Source organism: Canis lupus, chromosome 37 (genome assembly GCF_003254725.2).
Source record: "Canis lupus dingo isolate Sandy chromosome 37, ASM325472v2, whole genome shotgun sequence".
Lineage (NCBI taxonomy): Eukaryota > Metazoa > Chordata > Mammalia > Carnivora > Canidae > Canis > Canis lupus.
In genome coordinates, this window is record NC_064279.1 from 6757814 (window position 1) to 6780118 (window position 22305).

At 36.9% G+C, this 22305-nt stretch overlaps 1 protein-coding gene across 1 annotated transcript in view; it reads right to left on the reverse strand.

The window, feature by feature from the left end:
* Positions 1-13631: 13631 nt before the first annotated feature.
* PGAP1 (post-GPI attachment to proteins inositol deacylase 1) overlaps positions 13632-22305 on the reverse strand; it is a 74702-nt gene continuing 66028 nt past the window's right edge. The window contains exon 27 of the mRNA XM_025441826.3: positions 13632-21528. Coding sequence (XP_025297611.1) covers positions 21390-21528 — 139 coding nt within the window. The 3' untranslated portion in view covers positions 13632-21389. The remainder of the gene's footprint in view (positions 21529-22305) is intronic.

The window sequence follows — 22305 nt, forward strand, 5'->3', positions numbered from 1 at the left end:
TTCCTTTGGCCCAGGGCTTGATCCTGGAGACCCGGATCGAGTCCCACGTCGGGCTCCCTGCATGGAGCCTGCTTCTCCCTCTGTCTGTGTCTCTGTGTGTCTCATGAATAAATAAATAAAATCTTTTTAAAAAATGTTTTTTTTTTTTAAAAAAAAAAAGCTAACCATCACCTGAGCTCTCAGGGAGTCATTATCTTTCTGCTGGTGGAAGGTCTTGCCTTGATGTTGATGGCCGCTGATCAGAGTGGTAGTTGCTGAAGGTTGGGGTGGCTGTGGCACTTTCTTAAAATAAGACAAAAATGAAGTTTATCACATCAATTGACTCTTCCTTTCATGAAAAATTTCTCTATAGTATGTGACACTATTTGATAGCATTTTACTCTCTTCACAAACTTTATTGTGAGATTGCAACAACTCGATCACATCCTCAGCTCCAGTTCTAGTTCTTTTGCTGTTTCCACCACATCTGCAGTAATTTCTTCCATGAAAACTTGAACCCCTCAAAGTCATCTATGAGAGTTGAAATCTTCTTCCAAACTCCTGTGAACGTTGGCATTTTGACCTCTTCCCACAAATCACCAATGCTCTTAATGGCATCTAGAATGGTGAACCCTTTCCAGAAGGCTTTCCATTTATTTTGCCCCGATCCATCAGAGGAATCACTATCCATGGCAGCTATAGCCTTATGAAATGTATTTCCTTGACCCATGGGCTGCAGAATGAGTGTGGTGTTAGCAGGCGTGAAGACAACATTAATCTTACCGTACATCTCCATCAGAGCTCTTGGGAGACCAAGTGCATTGCTAATGAGCAGTGAAAGGGATCTTCTGAGCAGTAGGTCTCAACAATGGGCTTAAAATATTTGGTAAGCCATGGTGTAAACAGATGTGCTGTCATCCAGGCTTTGTTGATCCAGAGTAGATTTGGTGTAAATCTTAAAGACCCTCAGATTCTCAAGGTGGTCAATGAGCATTGGCTTCAACTTAAAGTCACCGGTTGCATTAGCCCCAAACAGGAGAGTCAGCCTGTCCTTCAAAGCTTTGAAGCCAGGCACTGACTTCCAGTAACTAGCTATGGAAGTCCCAGATGGCATCTTCTTCCTCTGGAAGGCTGTTTGGTCTAAATGGAAAATCTGTTGTTTGGTGTAGCCACCTTGATTAATTATCTTAGCTGGATCTTTCAGATAATTTGTGCAATTTCTTTTTTTTAAAAATTTATTTATTTATTTATTCATGAATGACAGAGAGAGGCAGAGACACAGGCAGAGGGAGAAGCAGGCTCCATACAGGGAGCCCGACGTGGGACTCGATCCAGGGTCTCCAGGATCATGCCCTGGGCTGAAGGCAGGTGCTTAACCACTGAGCCACCCGGGCTGCCCAATTTGTGCAATTTCTACATCAGCTCTTGCTGCTTCACTTTGCCCTTGTATGTGCTAGAGATGGCTTCTTTCCTAAAACCTTGTGAAGTAACTTCTGTGAGCATCATATTTCTTTTTTTTTTTTTTAAGCTTCATATTTCTATTCAGCTTCCTCACTTCTCTTAGCCTTCATAAAATCGAAGAGTGTTAGGGTCTTGCTCTAGATTAGGCTTTAGCTTAAGGGAATGATGTGGCTGGTTTGATCTTCTATCCAGACTACTAAAACTTTCTCTGTATCATTAATAAGTCTATTTTGCTTTCGTATCATTCAGGTGTTCACTGCAGTTGTACTTTTAGTTTCCTTCAAGAACTTTTTCTTTGCATTCACAACTTGGCTAATAGGCACAGGAAACCTAGCTTTCAGCCTATCTCAGCTTTCAACATGTCTTCTTCACTAAGCTTAAGCATTTCTAGCTTTTGTTTTATTTCTCTCTTTCTTTCCTTCCTTTGGAGAGAGAGAGAGAATTTTAAGCGGGCTCCATGCCCAGTGTGGAGCCTGATGTGGGGCTTGAGCTCACGACCCTGAGGTCATGACCTGAGCTGAAATCAGAGTCAGTTGTTTAACTGACTGAGCCACACAGTGCCCCTTTAGCTTTTGATTTAAAGTGAGAGATGTGCAACTCTTCCTTTCACTTGAGCACTTAGAGGCCATTGTGGTTGTTAATTGGCCTAATTTCAATATAGGTGTGTGTCAGGGAGCAGGGGGACCTAAGGAGAAGGAGAGAGATCGGAGAACAGCCAGTTGGTTGAGCAGTCAGGACACGTACATTTATTGAGTTCACTGTCTTATGTGAGTGTTGTTTGACATCTCCAAAACAATTATAATAGTAACATCAAAGATGACAGATCACCATAACAAATATAATAATAAGGAAAAAGTTTGAAATATTGTGAGAATTACCAAAATCTTTTTATTTTTTATTTTTTATTTTTTATTTTTATTTTTTATTTTTTGAGAATTACCAAAATCTGATTCAGAGACATGAAGGGAGCAAATGTGTTGAGAAAATGGTGCCAGTAGACTTGCTAGACGTAGGGTTGCCACAAACCTTGAATGTGTAAAAAACAAAGTATTTACTAAGTGCAATAAAGCGAAGCACAGTAAAATAAAGCATGCCTGTATAGTTTCTCAACAGAGCCATGGACTAAAGGTAACATATACATGTTACATCTTATTCACTAAGACTGCAGTTTCTCTGATTGTTAAAAGAAATTAAATACTTAAATAAAACAAGTGTGTGTTTTTAAATCCTTTAGTTGTTTATTAATTTTAAATCTTTGTTTTAAAGAGCAGAATGGATTATGGATAAAGCTGACGATGACATTTTCTTCAAAATGTATCAGCGTGGCACTAAGTGGATATTTCGCAAGTATTTGATCAATGAATTTACTCAGGAAAGAAGAAAAAAAAAGATAGTTTAGATTCCCAAGCCATTAGTTTCAGGTCTAAATGATCCCGTGTGGGCTCTTCATTAAATATAACATTTGTGAAAGTAGCAGTTGGGATATTCTAGGCAGAAAGGCTCTTCTACATGCATCTGAATGAAAGTCTTTGCTGGCATTTCTCAAGCAGAAATTGAGAAGAAAATAGAGCACTCAGCACAGGGCTACCCACATAAAAGAAACCCAATAAACATGCTGACTGAATTATAAACTTAATTAGGTAATAAATTCAATGTGACGATAAAGGTGAGGAAAGGATGCCAAATGAAGAGGGTATTATGAGAGGCACAGAGAGGTGTTAAGGCGACCTGTTGGACTGTACAAACTCTTCAAGTCCTTCCTGTCTCTATTAGACAGAAAAAGACAGAGCTGATGTAGCTATTTAGCTATTTTCATGAACAGGGACAAGAATTTAATCTTCTTTTCTTTTCCCTGCTCTGAATGAGGGAAAGGGAAAATTATTGTCTATTGATTGCTTCCTCAGTAATGATGAGAACTTCAAAGCCATTGGAAAAGTGGCTCATATGGTTAATAGAGTGAGCCAGCCAGCTTTCTGCTCATAGCAATCATCTTTTTCCTGGCAGTGGGCAGATTTCAGTTTGAAGGTAGACTAAAGAGAGAAGAGGCATAGGCCTCTTGTCAGGCACAGAACAGAAGCCAAGAGCCATGGGTCAGGGGGTCTACAGTGACCGTGATGCATAGAAGAGGTTCACCCCCCGTGTCCTGGGGGTCACATAAAGTTTCTGGATCCTGTGAGACCTCGGAGTGGTGTGGGAAGGCTCCGAAACCCTGAAATTGGATTCCTTTTCTCTCCAATTCAGATGGGGGTGAAAATTAGTTTTTTTTTTTTTTTTTTTTAATCCATGATTTTGTCAAACACCTCCACTATATGGTTAACACTCTGTCCCTTTGGCCATAAAGATACTACATAAAGTATTTCTGATTCTATGGAGTTGACCTCAGAATTCTCTGGCCATACAGAAATCTCTTTAATTCTTTGCTATCCTTTGTTTTGTCTTAAATGTTTTTAAAATGTTGAAGGGGAATATTAACAAAGAAAAAAGATCTTCATCTGTTTAAAACACGTTACAGCTTTTTATACCTCTTAAGTGCCAGAGTACTTAGAGCTGATTCTAGAAGTTGGAGTCCATAAAGGAAGGAGAGCAAAGGCCAAGTGGGCTGACCATCCTTCCTTAAGAGCATCTGCTCTCACTGCCTGGCCTCAGGGCCTCTGCTTTCATCAGGTTCCTGGGTACCAGCTGGGGCTTCAGCAGCAGCCTTCCTTTCTCCCACGGGTCTTCCTCTGGCCACCTTCTTCCTGAGAAACCAACACTAGTCACAGAGGGCCAGCCAGCACATACTTTTCAATCCTGCCCTAAGTTCAAGCTATTTCTCCTACAACTAGGATGAAGGAGTGGAGGCAACACAGGTAAAAATCATGATAATGACGTTTGATCTGAAGCCAGCTTGGAGAAACAGCAAGAAAACAGATATCTCGTTCCACACAGTGACTGAGATGGAAACCAAACTCTCTCAATCTGTATTTGAGAACCAGGCTCCCAGGCCCCTGTCGTTCCAGGCCGTATCGGTATCTCCAAAGTCCCAAGAAAGGAGTAAAAGATTTATCCTAAAACATGGCAAGCTAAACAATTCCTTAGGGCTTTGCAAACAGCTTTTCTGTCTTCAGTCTGGTTTTGTCACAGAGAGTCTGAGGTGCTTGGCAGCACCTTTGGCTTTGCAAGGGACCCTGGAGCAGAGGCAACAGAAAAAGAAGGTTACACTGATGAAGAAAACCTTACAAGGGATCCCTGGGTGGCGCAGCGGTTTGGCGCCTGCCTTTGGCCCAGGGCGCGATCCTGGAGACCCGGGATCGAATCCCACGTCGGGCTCCCGGTGCATGGAGCCTGCTTCTCCCTCTGCCTGTGTCTCTGCCTCTCTCTCTCTCTCTCTCTCTCTTTCTGTGAGACTCTCATAATAAAAAAAAAAAAAAAAAAAATTTAAAAAAAAAAAAAAGAAAAAAAGAAAACCTTACAAGATCACATCCACCTCTAGTGGGTTCTTGATGCCTCTAAGATAAAATCTAGGCTCTAAACCATGATGTAAAGGCCCTCAAAAAAACCCAGCCCTACCATTCCAGTCATTTGACCTCTCCAGTGAGCATCACCCATACTTCTACTTTGGTGATTTGGACTTGGCTGTTGCCTCTGCCTGGAACACCTTCTCTAACCCTTGCGAGCTTATCCCTGTCCTTCAAGGCTCACCTTAAATGTCACTTCTTCTCAGGAAAAGAAACTATTTAGTCACCTCAACAGCTCTTACCCTGTTGAATTAGAATGACTTCATTTGCTTCCACATGTCTCATTGTTCCCAAAGTGAGCTCCTTGAAGGAGGCATCATGTCCTTTTCATCACTGCTTTTTTAAATCACTGGCATAATGCCTAGTATACAGTAGGCAAACGTATCACAAATATGTATGGAATTAATAATTCTTTAGGCAAAAGTTGAGCTTAGGTTCTTATAATGCTCTTTTGCAATTTGAGCCTTGTTACATTTCTATTGTTATCTAAAGATTTACGTCCTGTCATATTGTAAAAAAAAAGGAAGAGATAACTATAGGTGGCCAATAAGTATTTGTTGCTTTGACTTGAATATTCAATGGACCAGTAATGTCTAAATTACTATTCTCCCAGGCTGTTGCAAAAGAAAGAAGAAGAAGAAGAAAAGGAAGAAAGAAGAAGAAGAAGAAGAAAGAAGAAGAAGAAGAAGAAGAAGAAGAAGAAGAGAAGAAGAAGAAGAAGAAGAAGAAGAAGAAGAAGAAGAAGAAGAAGAAAGAAGAAAGAAGAAAGAAGAAAGGAAATGGGCAGAGTGTGGGACTTTTATGACCACACATATCGTTCTATTTAAGTTGTTCTGGAGTTAAAACCACAATCCAAAGAATGTGGGAAGAGAAGCTCAAAGAAGAAAGGAATGGATTCTTCCCTAGAGTCTCCAGAGGAAGTGTAGTCCTGTCTACACCTTGATTTTAGTCCAGTGAAACTAATTTTAGACTTCTTGCCTCCAGAACTGTGAGAAGATACATTTTTGTTGTTTTAAGCCTCCTACTTCTTGGCAATTTGCTGCAGTAGCCACAGGAAACTAACACAAGAAGTGTTGAAATGTTGGGCCAATTCCAAAGGAAGCCCCACAACTCTGCAACTGCTTTAGCTTCTACTGAGTATGATGAACCATGGACAGACCAAGAAGCAGGCTCTAAATTCTTTATTCTCTTTTGAGAAAGGTGGAGCTTCTTGTCATTCAACTCACAATACAAATGGCTTTGGGTTGAAAGGTCTATTATGAACCCAAAGTTTTGTGTGAGTGAAAATATACTTTAAAATGGTTTTCTGGGGATTCTGGGTAGCTCAGTTGGTTAAGTGTCTGCCTTTGGCTCAGGTCATGAACCCCGGGTCCTGGGATCGAGTCTCATGGAGCAGGGAGCCTGCTTCTCCCTCTCTCTACCTTCTACTTCCCTTGTTTGTGCTCTCTCTCTGTCAAATAAATAAATAAAATCTTTAAATAAATAAGTAAATAAAATGGGTTTTTTTGGATACAAAAAGGGTGAAAAAAGGTTCCATCTTAGACTATTAAATAAGACCCTAATCCATGAGTCACATAATTTTGTAATGGACCACATATTTTAATCCATTAATAAAATTATGCAAGTATCAGGGAAGAAACAACATTCTTAAAATATTACGTAAATTTCCAGGCATATATTTTGTATGACAAAGGGAGTAGTTTCAGAGAAGGGAAAAATTGAGGACAATTCAGACCGGCATTTCTTTGGATGTTTTTGGACATAATGGGCAAATGATTCTCTTTCTTGGTGCTAGTAATCAATTGTGAGCTCTGAAATAGAACCGGTGAGCTTTTATTCTATTTAAAAAAAAAAATCAACAAACTTCCCTCCCCCAAGCAAAACTCAAGCATCCCCCTCCGCCCCCCCCCCCCGCCAAACAATGCTTAGTTCTTAGTATTCTGGGAGCTCTTTAGTACTCTAGGTGCATGTTATCCAATTATTTTAAACAAAGTTGAATAGCAGACATTTACCTTTTCTCTTTAAAAATGCACTGGACAAGTCTGTCCTTGGGAGAATCTGCAAGAAATCTTGACAGCAGAGATCATTTCACCTTAATCCTCCAACAGTAATGTGCTCCCAAGCGGCAGTAAGGACTTCTAAGTTTCCATTAAAAATATTACCTGCTGCACTTTAAAAAAAAATTCCACTTATAAAAATTGGGTTATTAAGGCTCTAAGATTGAGTTATAGAAGTATTTTATATATTCTGAAAACAAATCCGTTGCACAACTAAAATACCAGTGGACAGATTAAAATAGAAATTTTAAAATATTTTAAAAGCCCAAACTATAAAGAAAAAATTGATAAATTGGACTTCATAAAAAATAACATCCTTGGGGCACCTGGTAGGCTCAGTCAGTTAAGCATCCAACTCTTGATTTTGGCTCAGGATCTCAGGGTTGTGAGATCAAGCTGCACATGCTTAAGATTCTCTCTCTCCCTCTGTCCCTACCACCTCTCCTTCTCCCTCTCTAAATAATAATAATAATAATAATAATAATAATAATAATAGCTTCTGTTCTTCACAATACCATGTTAAGAAAATGAAAAAACAGGGATCCCTGGGTGGCGCAGCGGTTTGGCGCCTGCCTTTGGCCCAGGGCACGATCCTGGAGACCCGGGATCGAATCCCACGTCGGGCTTCCAGTGCATGGAGCCTGCTTCTCCCTCTGCCTGTGTCTCAGCCTCTCTCCTCTCTCTGTGTGACTATCATAAATAAATAAAAAAAATTAAAAAAAAAGAAAATGAAAAAACAATTCACAAGTGAGAAAAAAATGAAACATATACCTAATAAAGAACTTATATCCAAAACATATAAAGTACAATATTTGGGCCATAATTGATTTTTCCCTGTTATGTAAAACTCCAATGTAATGCAAAAGTAAAGAGAACAGAGTAATGTAATTCCATGTACTTATCACTCAGCTTCAACACTTACCAACACATAGGCAATTTGTTATAAACATAACTGGTTTTTGGTAAATTAGGCTTTTGAAGTATCTTGGGCCATTGTTATTACTGTTTGTTAAAAAAAATTAACAAATTTCAACCATGTGAAATATGCATTGCTAAGTGTGGGACTACAAAGAGGTGGCATATAGGAAGAGACACGATCCCTGCCCTCTAGGAGCAAAAAATCCATTTGGAGAAATAGCATGGCGTGGCGGGAAGGGTTTCAGAATCAAATTTAACCATGTCTAAATCTCAGCTCTGCCATTCCCTTGGACAAGTTATTTAATCTCTCTGCACCTTAATTTCCTCATCTGTGAAGTAATCTCACTTTGCAGTGTTGTCATAAAAATTAGAAATGATACATATGAAGGGTCTAGCGTGGCACCTGACATGTAGACGTTAAGTCAGTGTCCCTAGTAAGAACTGCACATGAAAAGCACACAAGATGTAACGTGATGACCTTCCTAGGGTATAGAACTATGGCAGTAAGGGCTGCAAGGAGGGACACGTAGATTAGTCCTGACTGTGGCAGTTGATAGATTTTCGTGAGGAGAATTTTGACATCCAGGTTGTGGGAAGGAGATTCTTAAGCAAAGGGAGGAAAGTAGCAAAAGGGAGGAGAGACTTAGGATGAGGTAGCCCAGTGGGCTTGTGTGGCCGAATCTGCTTGTTGCTTCTTTTTATCCCTTTTGCTATAGATTGAATTGTGTTCCCCCCAAATTCATATGTTGAAGCCTTAACCCCCAGCAGGCCAGCACATTGATTTTGGACTGTCCAGCCTCCATAACTGTGATAAATACATTTCTGTTGTTTAAACCACCTAGCCCGTGGTATTCGGTTATGGTAGCCGCATAGATTAATCCATCTTTCTTCTTGGCCATTGTCTGGGAAGGCAACATAGACAGCTTAAAACTGGTTTCCATGGCTTCCCGTGTATTTCTTAGTGTTCACGTGATATCATTCTGGCCAGTGAGCTATGGACAGAAGTCCCTGAGGTGGGAAAGGGACAAGACAGGGAGAATCATTTATTCATGAGAGACACAGAGAGAGAGGCAGAGACACAGGCAGAGGGAGAAGCAGGCTCCCTGTGGGGAGCCTCATGTGGGACTTGATTCCAGGACGCTGGGATCACGACCTAAGCCAAAGGCAGATGCTCATCCACAGAGCCACCCAGGCGTCCCAAGAGGGAACATCTTTTCCAAATAAAAGCAGAGATCCTTTTGTTCCTTCCCCCTCCTTCTTCCTCAAATGCAAATATTATGCAGCAGCCACTTTGTTAAGAAAGCCACACATTAAGGATGGAGAACTAATGGACTAAAAGGTATTTTAGTTTTTGATGACTTCAGGGAGAGTTACCCTAAACTTTCTACTTGAAAAATTCATTGTTTTAGCAAAGTGTCAGGTTTCTGTTTCCTGCAAATTAATCCTAACTCAAATAGTTTGTGTGGGGAGGAGATGGGTGTCTTTGGAAAATGGTAGAAGAACGACTGGACATGTCGAATGGTCAAGTTGTCAAAAGGAGTTTGTTTGGACTGTATCTAGAACATGAGGGAAGACTAAAAAAGTTTTGGAAAAGAGAATTCTAACACTAATATTAATTTGCTGTTTAATTAATTAAGATTAATGGTAAAATAATGTGCAGGATAGAAGCAAAATGGATAAGAGAAGGGGAAAGAGATCATACAAAGCTGCTGTAAAATGTGGAATGCTAGTAATGACGGCCTAAACTAGGGTGAGAGCCAGAAAGGAGTGCACCAATGTGAGGGTGACCCTAAAGTGCTGGACTGTTTAGGGCTTAGCAACTGACTGCATGTAGTAAGGAAGGGAGAAATTACTGCATGCTGTAAGCAAGAAGGAAATGATCAAAATAAGTGGATTTTCAATTTGTGTAATGGGGAGGCTTTAATAGAAGTTTGGAAACTAAAAAGAGTTGCTAATTAGGGAGGGAAAGAAATTAGAAGTTGAAATTTCAAAAATTGATTTGTCTAGTTTAGAGAAAACTAGAGATTGGAGAGCTAGAAGAAAGCACCTATCAGTTCTCAAGCACCTACTAGGTATCATGTGCATTTGGCCCATTATCTCATTTTGTCCTCATGCCAGGTCTGTAAGATATTACTGGCCGTAACTTAGGGATGAAGATGTGGTCCCAAGGAGGCTACATATACTGCCATTGACTCAGAGATAATTAGATGTAGAGCTGAGGAGGAAAGTCTGACTTGGTGAATCATCCACCAAAAATACATTAGAGTCAGAGAGTTAGATGAAATCTCTAAGGAAAAGTATAGAAAGAGTAATAAAAAAGATTAGGAGATTATTGGGAAATTTTTTTTCAAGGCAAGTGAATAACTACTATGGTCAGGAAAGATTTTGACAGAGTAGGGCGTGAACAAATATTACATATTGCACGTCTTCAGTATAAAGAACTCTTTCTTAGACAATCTCCTTTGAATTCGACCATGGGCAAATTGTTCAATTTCTCTGATACTATGTCCTTTCTTGTAATGTGGGGATAATAATCTTCCCTCTAAGGGTTTTTAATGAGGAGTGAAATGAGAAGCTGAATGTGAATGTATCTGGCATGGATTCTGGTACAACAGGTACTCTAGGATTATCTGCTAAAAGGATATATTATAAGTGACAAGGCAGTCTATCTGGAATGTTTTTAGTAAAAGAAATTGCTTATTTTCTGTAATTTTCCTATTTTTCCTTTTAAAGTTATAAAATATAAATATATATAAATAAACAACTAAATATATATAATTATATATATAATTTTTAAAAGTAGGCTCCATGTCCATGGAGCCCAATGCAGGGCTTGAACTCACGACCCTGAGATCAAGATCTGAGCTGCAATCAAGAGTTGGACACTTAACCAACTGAGCCACCGGGTGCCCCACAGCTGTATCTCTGATTAAGAATTCCAGTTAGTTGTATTCTGGGACCTAAAGAACTTACTGCATTATAGTCTCATTGCAACAACGGGCTTCTTTTTTAAAAAAGTTAATTTAAAACTGTATGGTACTGCAACAACGTGTGTGTGTGTGTGTGTGTGTGTGTGTGTGTGTATGCATACACGCACACATGAAGTAGTCCAGGGATCAAGACTGTTTTCTTCTGTTTTGAAATTCACTTGGGGCGTCTCTGTAGCTCAGTCAGTTAAGTGTCTGACAGGCTCAGGTCATGATCCCAAGGTCATGGGAATCATTCCCTGCTCAGTGGGGAGTTTGCTTCTCCCTCTGCTCCCCGACCCATGCTCTGTCTCTTACTCAAAAAAATCCTAAAAAAAAAAAAAAAAGAAAAGAAAAGAAAAGAAAAGAAAAAGAAAAAGAAAAATTCAATTAAGAGCACCTGGATAGTTCAATTTGTTTAGCATCAGACTCAGTTTTGGCTCAGGTCATGAGCCCATGGGTTATCTCATGGATGGAGCCCAGCAGGAAGCTGGCTTGAAAATGCTCTCCTGGTGCCCCTCTCCCCACTCACCCACAAATAATCTTTAAAAAAAATTTAAGGGGGGGCGCGTGGGTGGCTCAGTCAGTTAAGCATCTGACTCTTGAGTTCATCAGCCCAGGTCATGATCTCAGGGCTGTGAGGATCCAGCCCCAAGTTGGGATGTGTGCTCAACAGAGAGAATCTGCTTGAGATTCTCTCTCCTTTTCCCTCTAAAGTAAATAGCACAGTCATGCGTGCTCTAAAATAAATCTTACCAAGAAGTTGAAAGAATCGAGGGCTTTTCTTTCATTAAAACATTTTATATTTATCATATCCCTCTTAGAACCATGAAATAAACTATTACTTAAGCATAGCAATTATGAAAGCTGTTCACGCTAGGCAGACTTCTAAAACGGCCCCAAGATCCTCAGCCACTAGTGCCCCTATCTCGTATCACCTGTGCCCCTTGAGTGTGGATGGAATTTGTGAGTAGGACTGGAACATGATTGTTATCTAGTGGCAAATGGGATTCTGCAGATGTAATTAAGGTTGGCCTCTAGCTAATCAAAAGGGAGGCAGCTCTTTCTGCCCATGGGTCCTGTCCTGTGCTTTAATAAAGCCACTTTTTTGCACCAAAACAAAAACAAAACAACTCACACACACACACACAAATCAAAAAGGAAATTACCTCAGTGGATCTGAGCTACTCACAGGAGCATTCTAAATCTGGGTTTAAAAAAAAAAAAAAAAAAGAGTCTAAAGGTCACAGGGGAAGTTTACATTTCAAAATGTGATGGTGATTCTGTTGATCTTGAGGGAGCGAACTGCCATTTTGTGGAAGGGCACGTAACAAGGAGACCGGGAGCTCAGAAGACAGACCCCTGTCAACACCTAGAAAAAAGTGAGGAATCTTAGCCCCTAAGAACCTGAATGTCTAGGGTAGGACAGTAGTCCCGGCGATACCTTGATTTTAGAAGTGTGATTCTGAGCAGAAAACCCAGTTGGTCTGTGCTGAGACTTCTGGCGTATAAAACTGTGAACAAATAAATAGTTGTTTAAAGCTGTTAAATATTTAATCTGCTATGCAGCAATTATATATATAAAATAGAAAGGGAGTAAAGACGAAGTGGGAATTTGTTTTTTTTTTAATTTTTTTAAAATTTATTTATGATAGTCACACAGAGAGAGAGAGAGAGAGAGGCAGAGACACAGGCAGAGGGAGAAGCAGGCTCCATGCAGGGAGCCCCATGTGGGACTCGATCCCGGGACTCCAGGATCACAGCCTGGACCGAAGGTGGCGCTAAACCGCTGCGCCACCCAGTGACCCCTGAAGTGGGAATTTGAAAAAGGGAGAAAATCTAGTGGGAATGCTCTATGAGTCTTTCATTTTGTATACTCCATATTGCGGTGTTTTTAGGATAATTGTCCAAGTATCCAAGAAACTATGAAAACTTCTAGCAGTATATTTCTCATTTGAAAAAACTTACTTCTGGGGGTATATTCAGTAATAATATATATGATGTTAATACATGCAGGTGATTTTTAAATGTTGATATATTTAGAGATGCTGCTTAAAATCTTTTAGAAAACGATTTTTTTTAAAGAAAACATTTCTCATCAGTGTAAGACACTGTCCCTCAAAAGATGTACTGCCCCATTTTTACTCTTTTCACTCACTGTTAATGAAGTTTAGTTCTATACTAAATTCCCAAATTATGCAGTGTCTCTTGGCATCACATAATCCTAAGGATAGTCTTTCTGGATGCTTCTAGGAGCTCTAGCAAATTAATTTTATTGACCAAAGCAGTTTGAGAATTACTATTTGGGGCACTTGTCAAAAGAGAATCCCAGGTTTCTTCCCTACAGATCAAATTTAGTAGTTCTAGGGTAACCCGGGAATCTGTTTACAAACTGTTTAAATTATTTTCATTTTCATGTAATTTGAGAAACTGGGCACCTAAGAACATATATAAAGTTAGCATAAGAAAAGTGGAAAGTATGATCTTTGGAGGAGACCTGTATTTGGGAGAAATAACTACATTCCTTTAAGGTAGAACATGAGCCATGAGATACAAATGCTACATACAAATGCTACAGCATATCATATTGTTATCTATCCTGCTTCTAATATTTACATGTGATGTGTCATTGTATTATGTGCTATGCCTAGTAGGCATTCGAATTTCTGAAATCCAGATGTGCTGTAAGTAATTTTGAAGGATTTTTTTCCTGAGATGGTACTGTGTAAGCAAGCAATCTCTGCACCACATGCTCTTGTTCACCAAATTTATTGTTGAACATTCAGAACACCAGATTACGACAGATTAAAAAGAAAGCACCAAAAATTGCTACACATTAATACCTGAGCGAAGACTGAGGGCAAATATTCACCTATGAAACCCCACACCATAACGCTGAAACACAGATAAAAACACATACAACACTCTACAGAGTATAATAAATAGCACTTTTTGTGAATTACAACCAGTTAAACGTAGTGTCGTACTTATATAAAAAATACACACAAAATCACACGTGTGTTTCATACACCTTATACAAAGTACTGGAGAAGATCATGCATATTTAAATGGAAAAATCTGCAAGGTGAAAATCATTTTTCTGTATATACTACAGGACAACCTTCTTTGCACTAATTGTTACTATGCACTGTGTTTTCTGGATGAGAACAAAGTTATTAATTTGCAAATAAAGGATTACTGGGTCTTTCTTAGCGTAACACATAGTTTGTCCTTTATAAACTTTTAACTATAACATAAAGATGGATGCAGGTTGACAGCCATGTATTTTATTACATTTCCTTGCCCAAACTATTTCCATCTTAAACTTAACATGTTTTAAGGAAAGACATGTTTTCTTTCTACTGACTTGTAGAGAAACTGAGATTTTTGTCTTTGAGGAGAGGTAGTAGAGATGAAATGGGAAGAAGAAATGTGTTGAGTTTATGTTCAAAATTGACACTGAAAAAAATACAACAAATCCTAAGTACACAGAGATGTGGGCATCTTTTAGCAGAGGCCATTATGTCCTATGAATGGAATAATTTGTCTTAATAGAAATTATATTATTTTAAAATAAGCACAGTAAAAATACAACTCTTTACATTAAAAAAACATTAACACAACAGTTGGAACCAGTTGATACCTTAAAAATAATTATTAGCAAGGAAAAAGAGAAAAGGGGGAAATTATGTTTAAAAATATACTGCATGAGTCTGCGTTTAAGAACCGAAAATTCGTTATTGGGTAAACTAAGTGTGATATTCAAATATGAGCCTCAATAATCTCAGGAAAAGTAAGTATAGGTCTTAAGGAAGAATTCATGTCTTTGATAGTTTACTTATTAAAAAGACAAAAAAATTACATTTGAAGATTTTTCCACATGTAAACAAGTGCAAAACAGAAGTGCCACCACCTTTTCCTAAAATAAATTTATTTTCATAAACTTTAACCAAAATTACTTTTCTACATCTATGAAGTGTAAGTAAATTTTAATTCAAAATGAGAACTCTGGAAATTAAGGGAAGCCTCTAGAGCAAAGAAATACTGGTCAACTTTAAAATTTTTACTTCATCAACTTTAAGGAAAAAAAAGGGGGGGGCCAATCTAAGAAGACCACCCATAATAAAATATACAGTTATAAAATAGTAGGGCATTCCTTCATTTTAAGGCACAGTCTGTTTTATCCTATACGACTCTAAGCTCAAGGTCACAGTGATAATATGCGTTCAATTTTGGTCTGGTTTTTCATGGGTATGTTGCTACATTTAGTTAGTCGTAAGTTTAAGAAACTAATACAATCACTTCAAAATAATATATCTAAAGTCAGTCATTTTTATATTTTCAAAAATGTAAGCACACAATACAATTTCCTGGATCACATACACTAAAAATTGGGAGATTCTTATCTGGAGGGAGAGATTATTTGTACTAACACTCCAACCAATGTATATTTGATTATGTAGATAGCATGGTTGTATTAAAATACAGGTATCTCTTACTTGGGATAAAATTATTTAACACCAAGGAAAACCTCATTCCAAAAAAACAATGTTAACTGAATTTTAAGTTTTGTACGTCATCTTTTTATTAATATCCAGTCACTACCAGTTACCTGGATAAACTGTCACTAATCAAGGTCAAATTTGGTTTTCTCTTGCCTCTTTACTTCCAAGGCTACTTTTGCAAACCGCATCAACATTGCTGGACAGAGAAACAATAAGTGACATTAAAACGATGGGAAAAATTGCATAATGTGAGGGACTGAAATTTGAAATTCCCTTTGAGAATTTCTATGGGGGAGAAGTTAAAGAATTTAAATCAGAATAAATATGTTTGTGAGTCCATCATTTTTCTGTTTTTCTCTCATGCGTACACCACCATGCATCAATGTTAACACTGCAGCATTAACACCACTGTTTATATTTTCTGCTAAAATATGCATTTAAAAATGTTTATTTCATTGTACTATGTAGGATATGGTAGATAATTTTCCCCTTTGAGACATGTGATCTGAATAGAAATACATAGAAAATAAAACAAATTCCACAGTAAAATCTCTATTACATAAATGAGAGACACCTGTACTAAAAATAATCTGTGCAACAAAATTTAAAGTTTTATAAAACAGAATGAATCTGTGATGAATGAAGCAAGATTACTTCAATCAATTAATAAAAGATCCTTATTGGGTAAATTAACTCTTAAACCTCCCAAAATCAGAGAACATTATTCCAGAAATCAGACAAAATATATTATGGCATATTATATATATTCAAAGAAAAATTCAGGGTATGGAATATAAGTTTTGGTGATTTATATATTTAATAAGTCCTAGATGAAAAATACTGAAAATATTATTTTGCTTTAATCCCAATATGTTAAGAAAAATTCATTGGCACAAATATCTAGAGGTATTTTACAGTTTCATTTAGCTTTGGTGGCAAAGCATATTTTGCTAACCATATGAATATAGTTATATTTTGCAGTGTAGAGTTTTATGCTAAAAAATTCAAATGTGTCTTTTTTTCTTGTAAAAGGGATGTAAAAAATCCAATACAAAACAAAACAAGTGTAACATGAAATATAAAATATGCCTATAATTTAGGCTTATGAACAGTTAATGGTTCTATGCTTTGTCTATAAATCTTTCACCAATAACATTACTAGAATACAAATACTAAAAGCAAAAATAACATTGAAAATAGCATACGAGCTTTACAAAAATGACTACTTTTCAGCCTTCCTTAAGTTTAAAATTCAAATATGCAAACAAATTTACACTACCCAAAATATATCAACAAATACAGTTTTTCACAAGTGTTCAAAGTTACAATGTACAGAATCAGCACAGAATAATTGACTCATATATATATCAAGTCCTATACAAAGTCATCAGAAATTGGTTACTTGGCATTTCAAACTATAGTCATTTTTGGCAGCAAAACATGCCAAACACTTTTAGAAAGTCTTGTATTGGATTAAAAATTTCAACCATAGACAACATAATCAACATGTAGCTTAAGGTATCATTTAACTTTTGAAAGACGTGTATTATTGATTCAGGTGTACTGTTATATTTATACTATTAATGAAATAAGTCTATTCTCACTATTTCCAAACTTTATTCTGTTCTTAAAACTGTTAATATACAAAATTCAGTCTTCTATATTCATAATATATCACAAAAATGTGAGTTCTTAAACATTTACAGTACACATACTCTCAGATTTGGATTACTGATCTCTTCTTTCCTATGCTTATTAAAAGTAAAGAACACAAGGAGTCTCATAGACTTCCTATCTCCTCAGACTGTTGAAACATACTGTGAAGGAATGCATGAGTCATATTTATAAATAAAAGTTCATTAATTTGAAATGCTGTCCTTTGTTCAAAAAGAGTGAGATAAAATTTCAGCTCTTAACCATTTTTTTTTGTAAAAGTATCTTCTACATTTACCTTGTGTGGCAAGGAGGCTTTCTGTCAGGGTCTAATTTCATAATGCAAAGATACTTTTTCTTTTTTTTAAAGAGTTTAAGTAATTTCCATACCCAATATAGGGCTTGAACTCACAATCCTGAGATCAAGAGTCACATGCTCCGCCAACTGAGCCAGCCAGGCTCCCCGCATAATACAAAGATACTTTTAATACTTCCTTGGAGTGTGCCATGCTCTCAAAATTGACTCCCTCCTGAAAAGCCTCATAAGGTATCTAGTTTCCTATGATGTAAAACTGAGAAAACAAAAAGTGGTGATGAAAAAATAACCAACTGATGCCTAGTCATAAAGTCACAACATATTTAAAAATTTCCCATCTGATTTTTAGTAACAGGTCACTAAATTTGCAAATTCAGCACTGTAAAGTTTTACACTAAACCTCCTAATAAAGATATTACACAAATTTAGACCTAATGCCTAAAATGAAAATACAGGTCATTTGAACTATCTGGGGATTCAGGAATCAACAGTTCTAGTTTATCCCATAATCTTAGTGTTTCTCCCATTTTCCTTACAGCTTTCAAGAACTGAAAATTGAGTCTTACCTCCTTCTATTTCCCCTGGCCACTGTGTAAGAGGTGCTAATGAGCAGCAAGGTAAAATAAATATACTACGCTATGAATAACGAGTCTGAAGCATTAAGAAAAGTGTAGAACTAGATAAGCAAATCAGATAATCTGCCTCATTTAAATGTGTGTGTGTGTGGTGGAAATGTGTACCATCTGCATGAGTGTACCAAATGCAAATATTTACTATGCCTATTTTTCTTTACTATATAATCATGTAGATATCATAGTATAGTTCAACCAAGAAAAGGGTATCCCATTATATACATTGAATTTATCTGACCAAAATATGAAAAAATTAAAGATTAATCAATACATGATCAATATATATTGAAGAAACTCAAAATCAATGTGAACCAAGCAAGAATGGCTTTTTGCGACCACTCTTTTTAAATATTTTCATTCTGGTGACAACCAAGAAAAGAATTAGCAAAACTTGTTCAATTTCTTGCATGAAAAAGATCCAGAAAAGAGGTTAATGTTTTCTATCATAGTATCAGTTCCAAATTATAATGCTAATAACTCCACCTGAGGCTTTAGAAACACTAAACGTACTCAGTATTTTCCCTGTTTGATCTGTATGTTTGATCCAGTTATCAATAATAGGGTCCAAGAGTAATTTTTAGAAGCACAAAACTTACTTGAAATTCAAATTCTAAATAAAAAAATGTTATGGCTCTAGAGCTCAGAAGTTGGCTGAACTGGATAACCTGTAACTGCCAATAAACAATTTCATTTTTAGTAACATTGCTAATAAAGCTGTTGTGTTTTACCAGCTAACAATATAGGTTGTAAGCATGGTAGAAACGATGTATAATTTAAAGACAAAAGAATTTTCTTTTCCCCCAGTGACAGAAACATCAATTTCTGTAATCTTCAGATAGACAGAGTCTACCTTTACATCTCTGGTAGTTATTTGGGCTTAAAGTGTGTCAGGATTTGATAAAGACCCTGTCAAAGTGTGCGTGTGTGTGTGTGTGTGTGTGTGAGTGAGAGAGAGAGAGAGATGGCTAAAGACTCAACCTACTGTTGTTTATATAATTTTTAAAAGAGATGTTATTTATTTATTCATGAGAGACACAGAGAGAGAGAGAGAGAGAGAGAGAGAGAGGCAGAGACACAGGCAGAGGGAGAAACATGCAGGGAGCCCGACGTGGGACTCAATCCTGGGTCTCTAGGATCACACCCTGGGCCGAAGGCAGGCGCTCAACCGCTGAGCCACCCAGGTGTCCCCTATAAAATGTTTAATTAGAATCCTTTTTATAGTCCTAAAATGAAATACTTTGTTGGAATAAGACTTTAGGACTTGAAAACTACACTTACATGAAAATTTAGTGAGAATTAGTGTGCCCAGTCTGCTGCTTTAAAAAGCTAATCTCCGACTCTCACAAATGAGAAATTTAAGCTGGTTACACTTTATTCATGAGCAGTACTGACTGAACAAGAAGACTCTAGATGATACAATGATTGTGGCTGTCAATAGAAGATACAAACTAATGAATTTTCTAAAGTTCTTTATATAAATGTGTTTAAATTCAGAAATAGTCACATGACATATTTAACTTGTAACTTAAAATATAGTATCAGTGAAAAACACAAAAATACAATGTATATAAACTTATTTATGAGTGTATGAATAGGTAAACATAAGCAGACGTGTCCTTATTTAAATATACATGTGGTTTGCTATGGGACAAGTGTATAATAAACTCCTTTTCCTTTTAGGTACTGAACACACAAGCATTCTGTATTTTATCCTTTTGCTGCCTCTCTCAAACAAACAAGAGCCTGAAATGCCAGCCATGTGTACTCTGAGGTTATCACTTCCCTTTAATGATCTCCATAAGTGAAAATATAAATACTGAACAATAGGAATGAGGTTGGAAGAGAAAACAATGAAATCAAACAAACTGATAACCCTCACAGACAGTACACAGACACCCTCTTCGACTGATGGCAGAGCAGCAAGGACCTGAGGAATAACTGAGAAGAGAAGTGAGGTAACTCTCTATAGGCAATGAAGTGGGGGTAATCCTCTACAGGCAGTTAACAGCTGAGAGGCCGTAACGGAATCCAGAGGCAACGCTGATAAAATGAATCTGGTACTCTAGGACATTCCTGGGTACTAACGAGGACAAAAGTCCACAAGTATTACTGGGATTTAAGGGCTTTACTTAAAAGGTTTGGGTCTTTAGAGCATACACATCCAAAGTTCCGAAGGGCTCTACGAGCCAAGTATACCTCTGCCTGAGCTTATTCTACCTTAAGGCAAAGATACTTAGCGCCATTACCTGCTCTTTTGTAGCTAAAAGTGAGCTGAAGTCTGAAATGAAATAGAAGTATTACTCTCTTTTCTGTCAAACCAAGGTAATCACCTTGGCAAATCAAGATGCCGTTGTTAAACTCGTGGCTAAAACTTCCAATTTATTTACGTATACTGTTTATACTTACGCTATTAATGGGCAACAGGCTGGTTATTCCATTAATAGTATAATTTTACATATCAAATGTGGTACACCGCTTGGTTATGCTGATTTTTTCCTATGGTAGACAAAAATTGTGCAAACCTAGAGTTTTTTTCTGACCACTGGAATCTTGTTATTTTAACAATCCATCATGATCTTAGGCACTTTTGGCAACCATGGGTCAATGAATTAAATAAAATGGTCTATACCGAACAACTGTACTACTCCAATGCCAGTAAGCAAATACCTGGGACAATTTTCTTTAAATTTAACAAAGATTTCTTTAATAGTCTCCTGATATTCACCAAGAATACAAAATAAGATCTGAATTTGAAAAGGAGAGAGAAAATTTCATGAAGTTTTGAGTTTAAATTATATTTTTCAATCTTATCAAGAAAACATGTCTCCTTAAAATTAAAAGTTGCATTTTAATCTTTGTTTAAAAAATGCCTCATTCACTGTGGCTGCCAAAAACTGACCAAAGACATTTTGAAATTATTTCATTTTCGAGAAATCAAACAGTTGTGAATTTCATCTTTTTCATTCATCTTTTAAGACTGTTTTCTTAATATGCATGCTGTAGCAAATACAAAGTAACCGACTTTTCAGGAAAGTTTGATGAAATGAGCAGAATGCTTGAGTTGAGATTACAAGCAATGCTACATTTACTGAGTATTTAGAAGATCTTTAGTATGGCCAATCAAGCAGAACAGCTGATAAGCAGAAGTCCTCAAAAACTGGCCACCATACGTTTTTACCAATTTTTCAAAAATGACTAGTACGCAGTTGCCATACCACAAAACGAAATCATGCTTCAAACTACTTTCTCAAGCATTATAAAACTAATTTCCTATTTTCAGTGTTGTAAAAATAGACTGGTCTTCTCCAAAGGATCCTGCTGTCCACACTGATGAATCTGTGCATTCCTTCTTATTACTGACCCCCTGAAGGTATAAATTATTTTTATCATTCCTTAAATCCAATCTTACATAAAGTTGCACAATGCATGGAGTAAAAGAGGAATGAAAACAAAGCACGGAACCCTGTATAAGTGTGCTGACCCAAAAGCAATTACACCAACAGCCAGAGGAAGTGGAAATTGTGAAGTAGTCTTCAACAATTTACTGTAAAGAAACAGAGAAATGTACATTACATAAACTACATTGTAGGTAAAACCAGAATATGTTGATCTTTTACATAGTTTTGAGAGTGTTCTAAATGATGTTAAATGAAGTAATTGTTCATATAATGAATTTAACTGCCTATAATTTTTGAAAATGTCAAGATAAACCACATTTTAGCTAGAGAAAAATATTTCTATTAAGTAAATTACCAGTTTTGTTTAGTCTTTTAAATTTTAACAACAGAGAAATATTAGCTGGACTTTTATTCAGCAATTCTACCTCTAAAAATTTATCCTTACAAAAATAATCAAGATTTACTAAAACATAACTACAGAAATATTTTAACCCTATTTGTAATAGCAACAAGACAAAGAAACTTAATCAAATAAAAAAGGAACCCTTAAGCCCTAACAGAAACAATGTTAAGACACTAAATCTTTTTAGAAGAAAAAATACTACTAGAACAGACTCTTACATTTTACTCTGAAAACAGAGAAACTAAGGATAAGAAGGGTTAAGAAATTTGTCTAATGACATAGAGGTATTAAATGGCAGAGCCAAGATTTAACCACAGGTCTGCTTCCTTCTAGAATATCTGCAAACAGCTGCCAGAATCAACTGAAAACAGGCTCCTAGAGCAAACAACTGAACCAGCCTAATGAAAAGCCAAATTTTATTATAGAGAACTTTAAACATAGATATAAGTGAACTAACAGTACCTCATATATATTACTCAACTTCAAAAGATATCAAGTCATGGCCTTGACATGATACCAT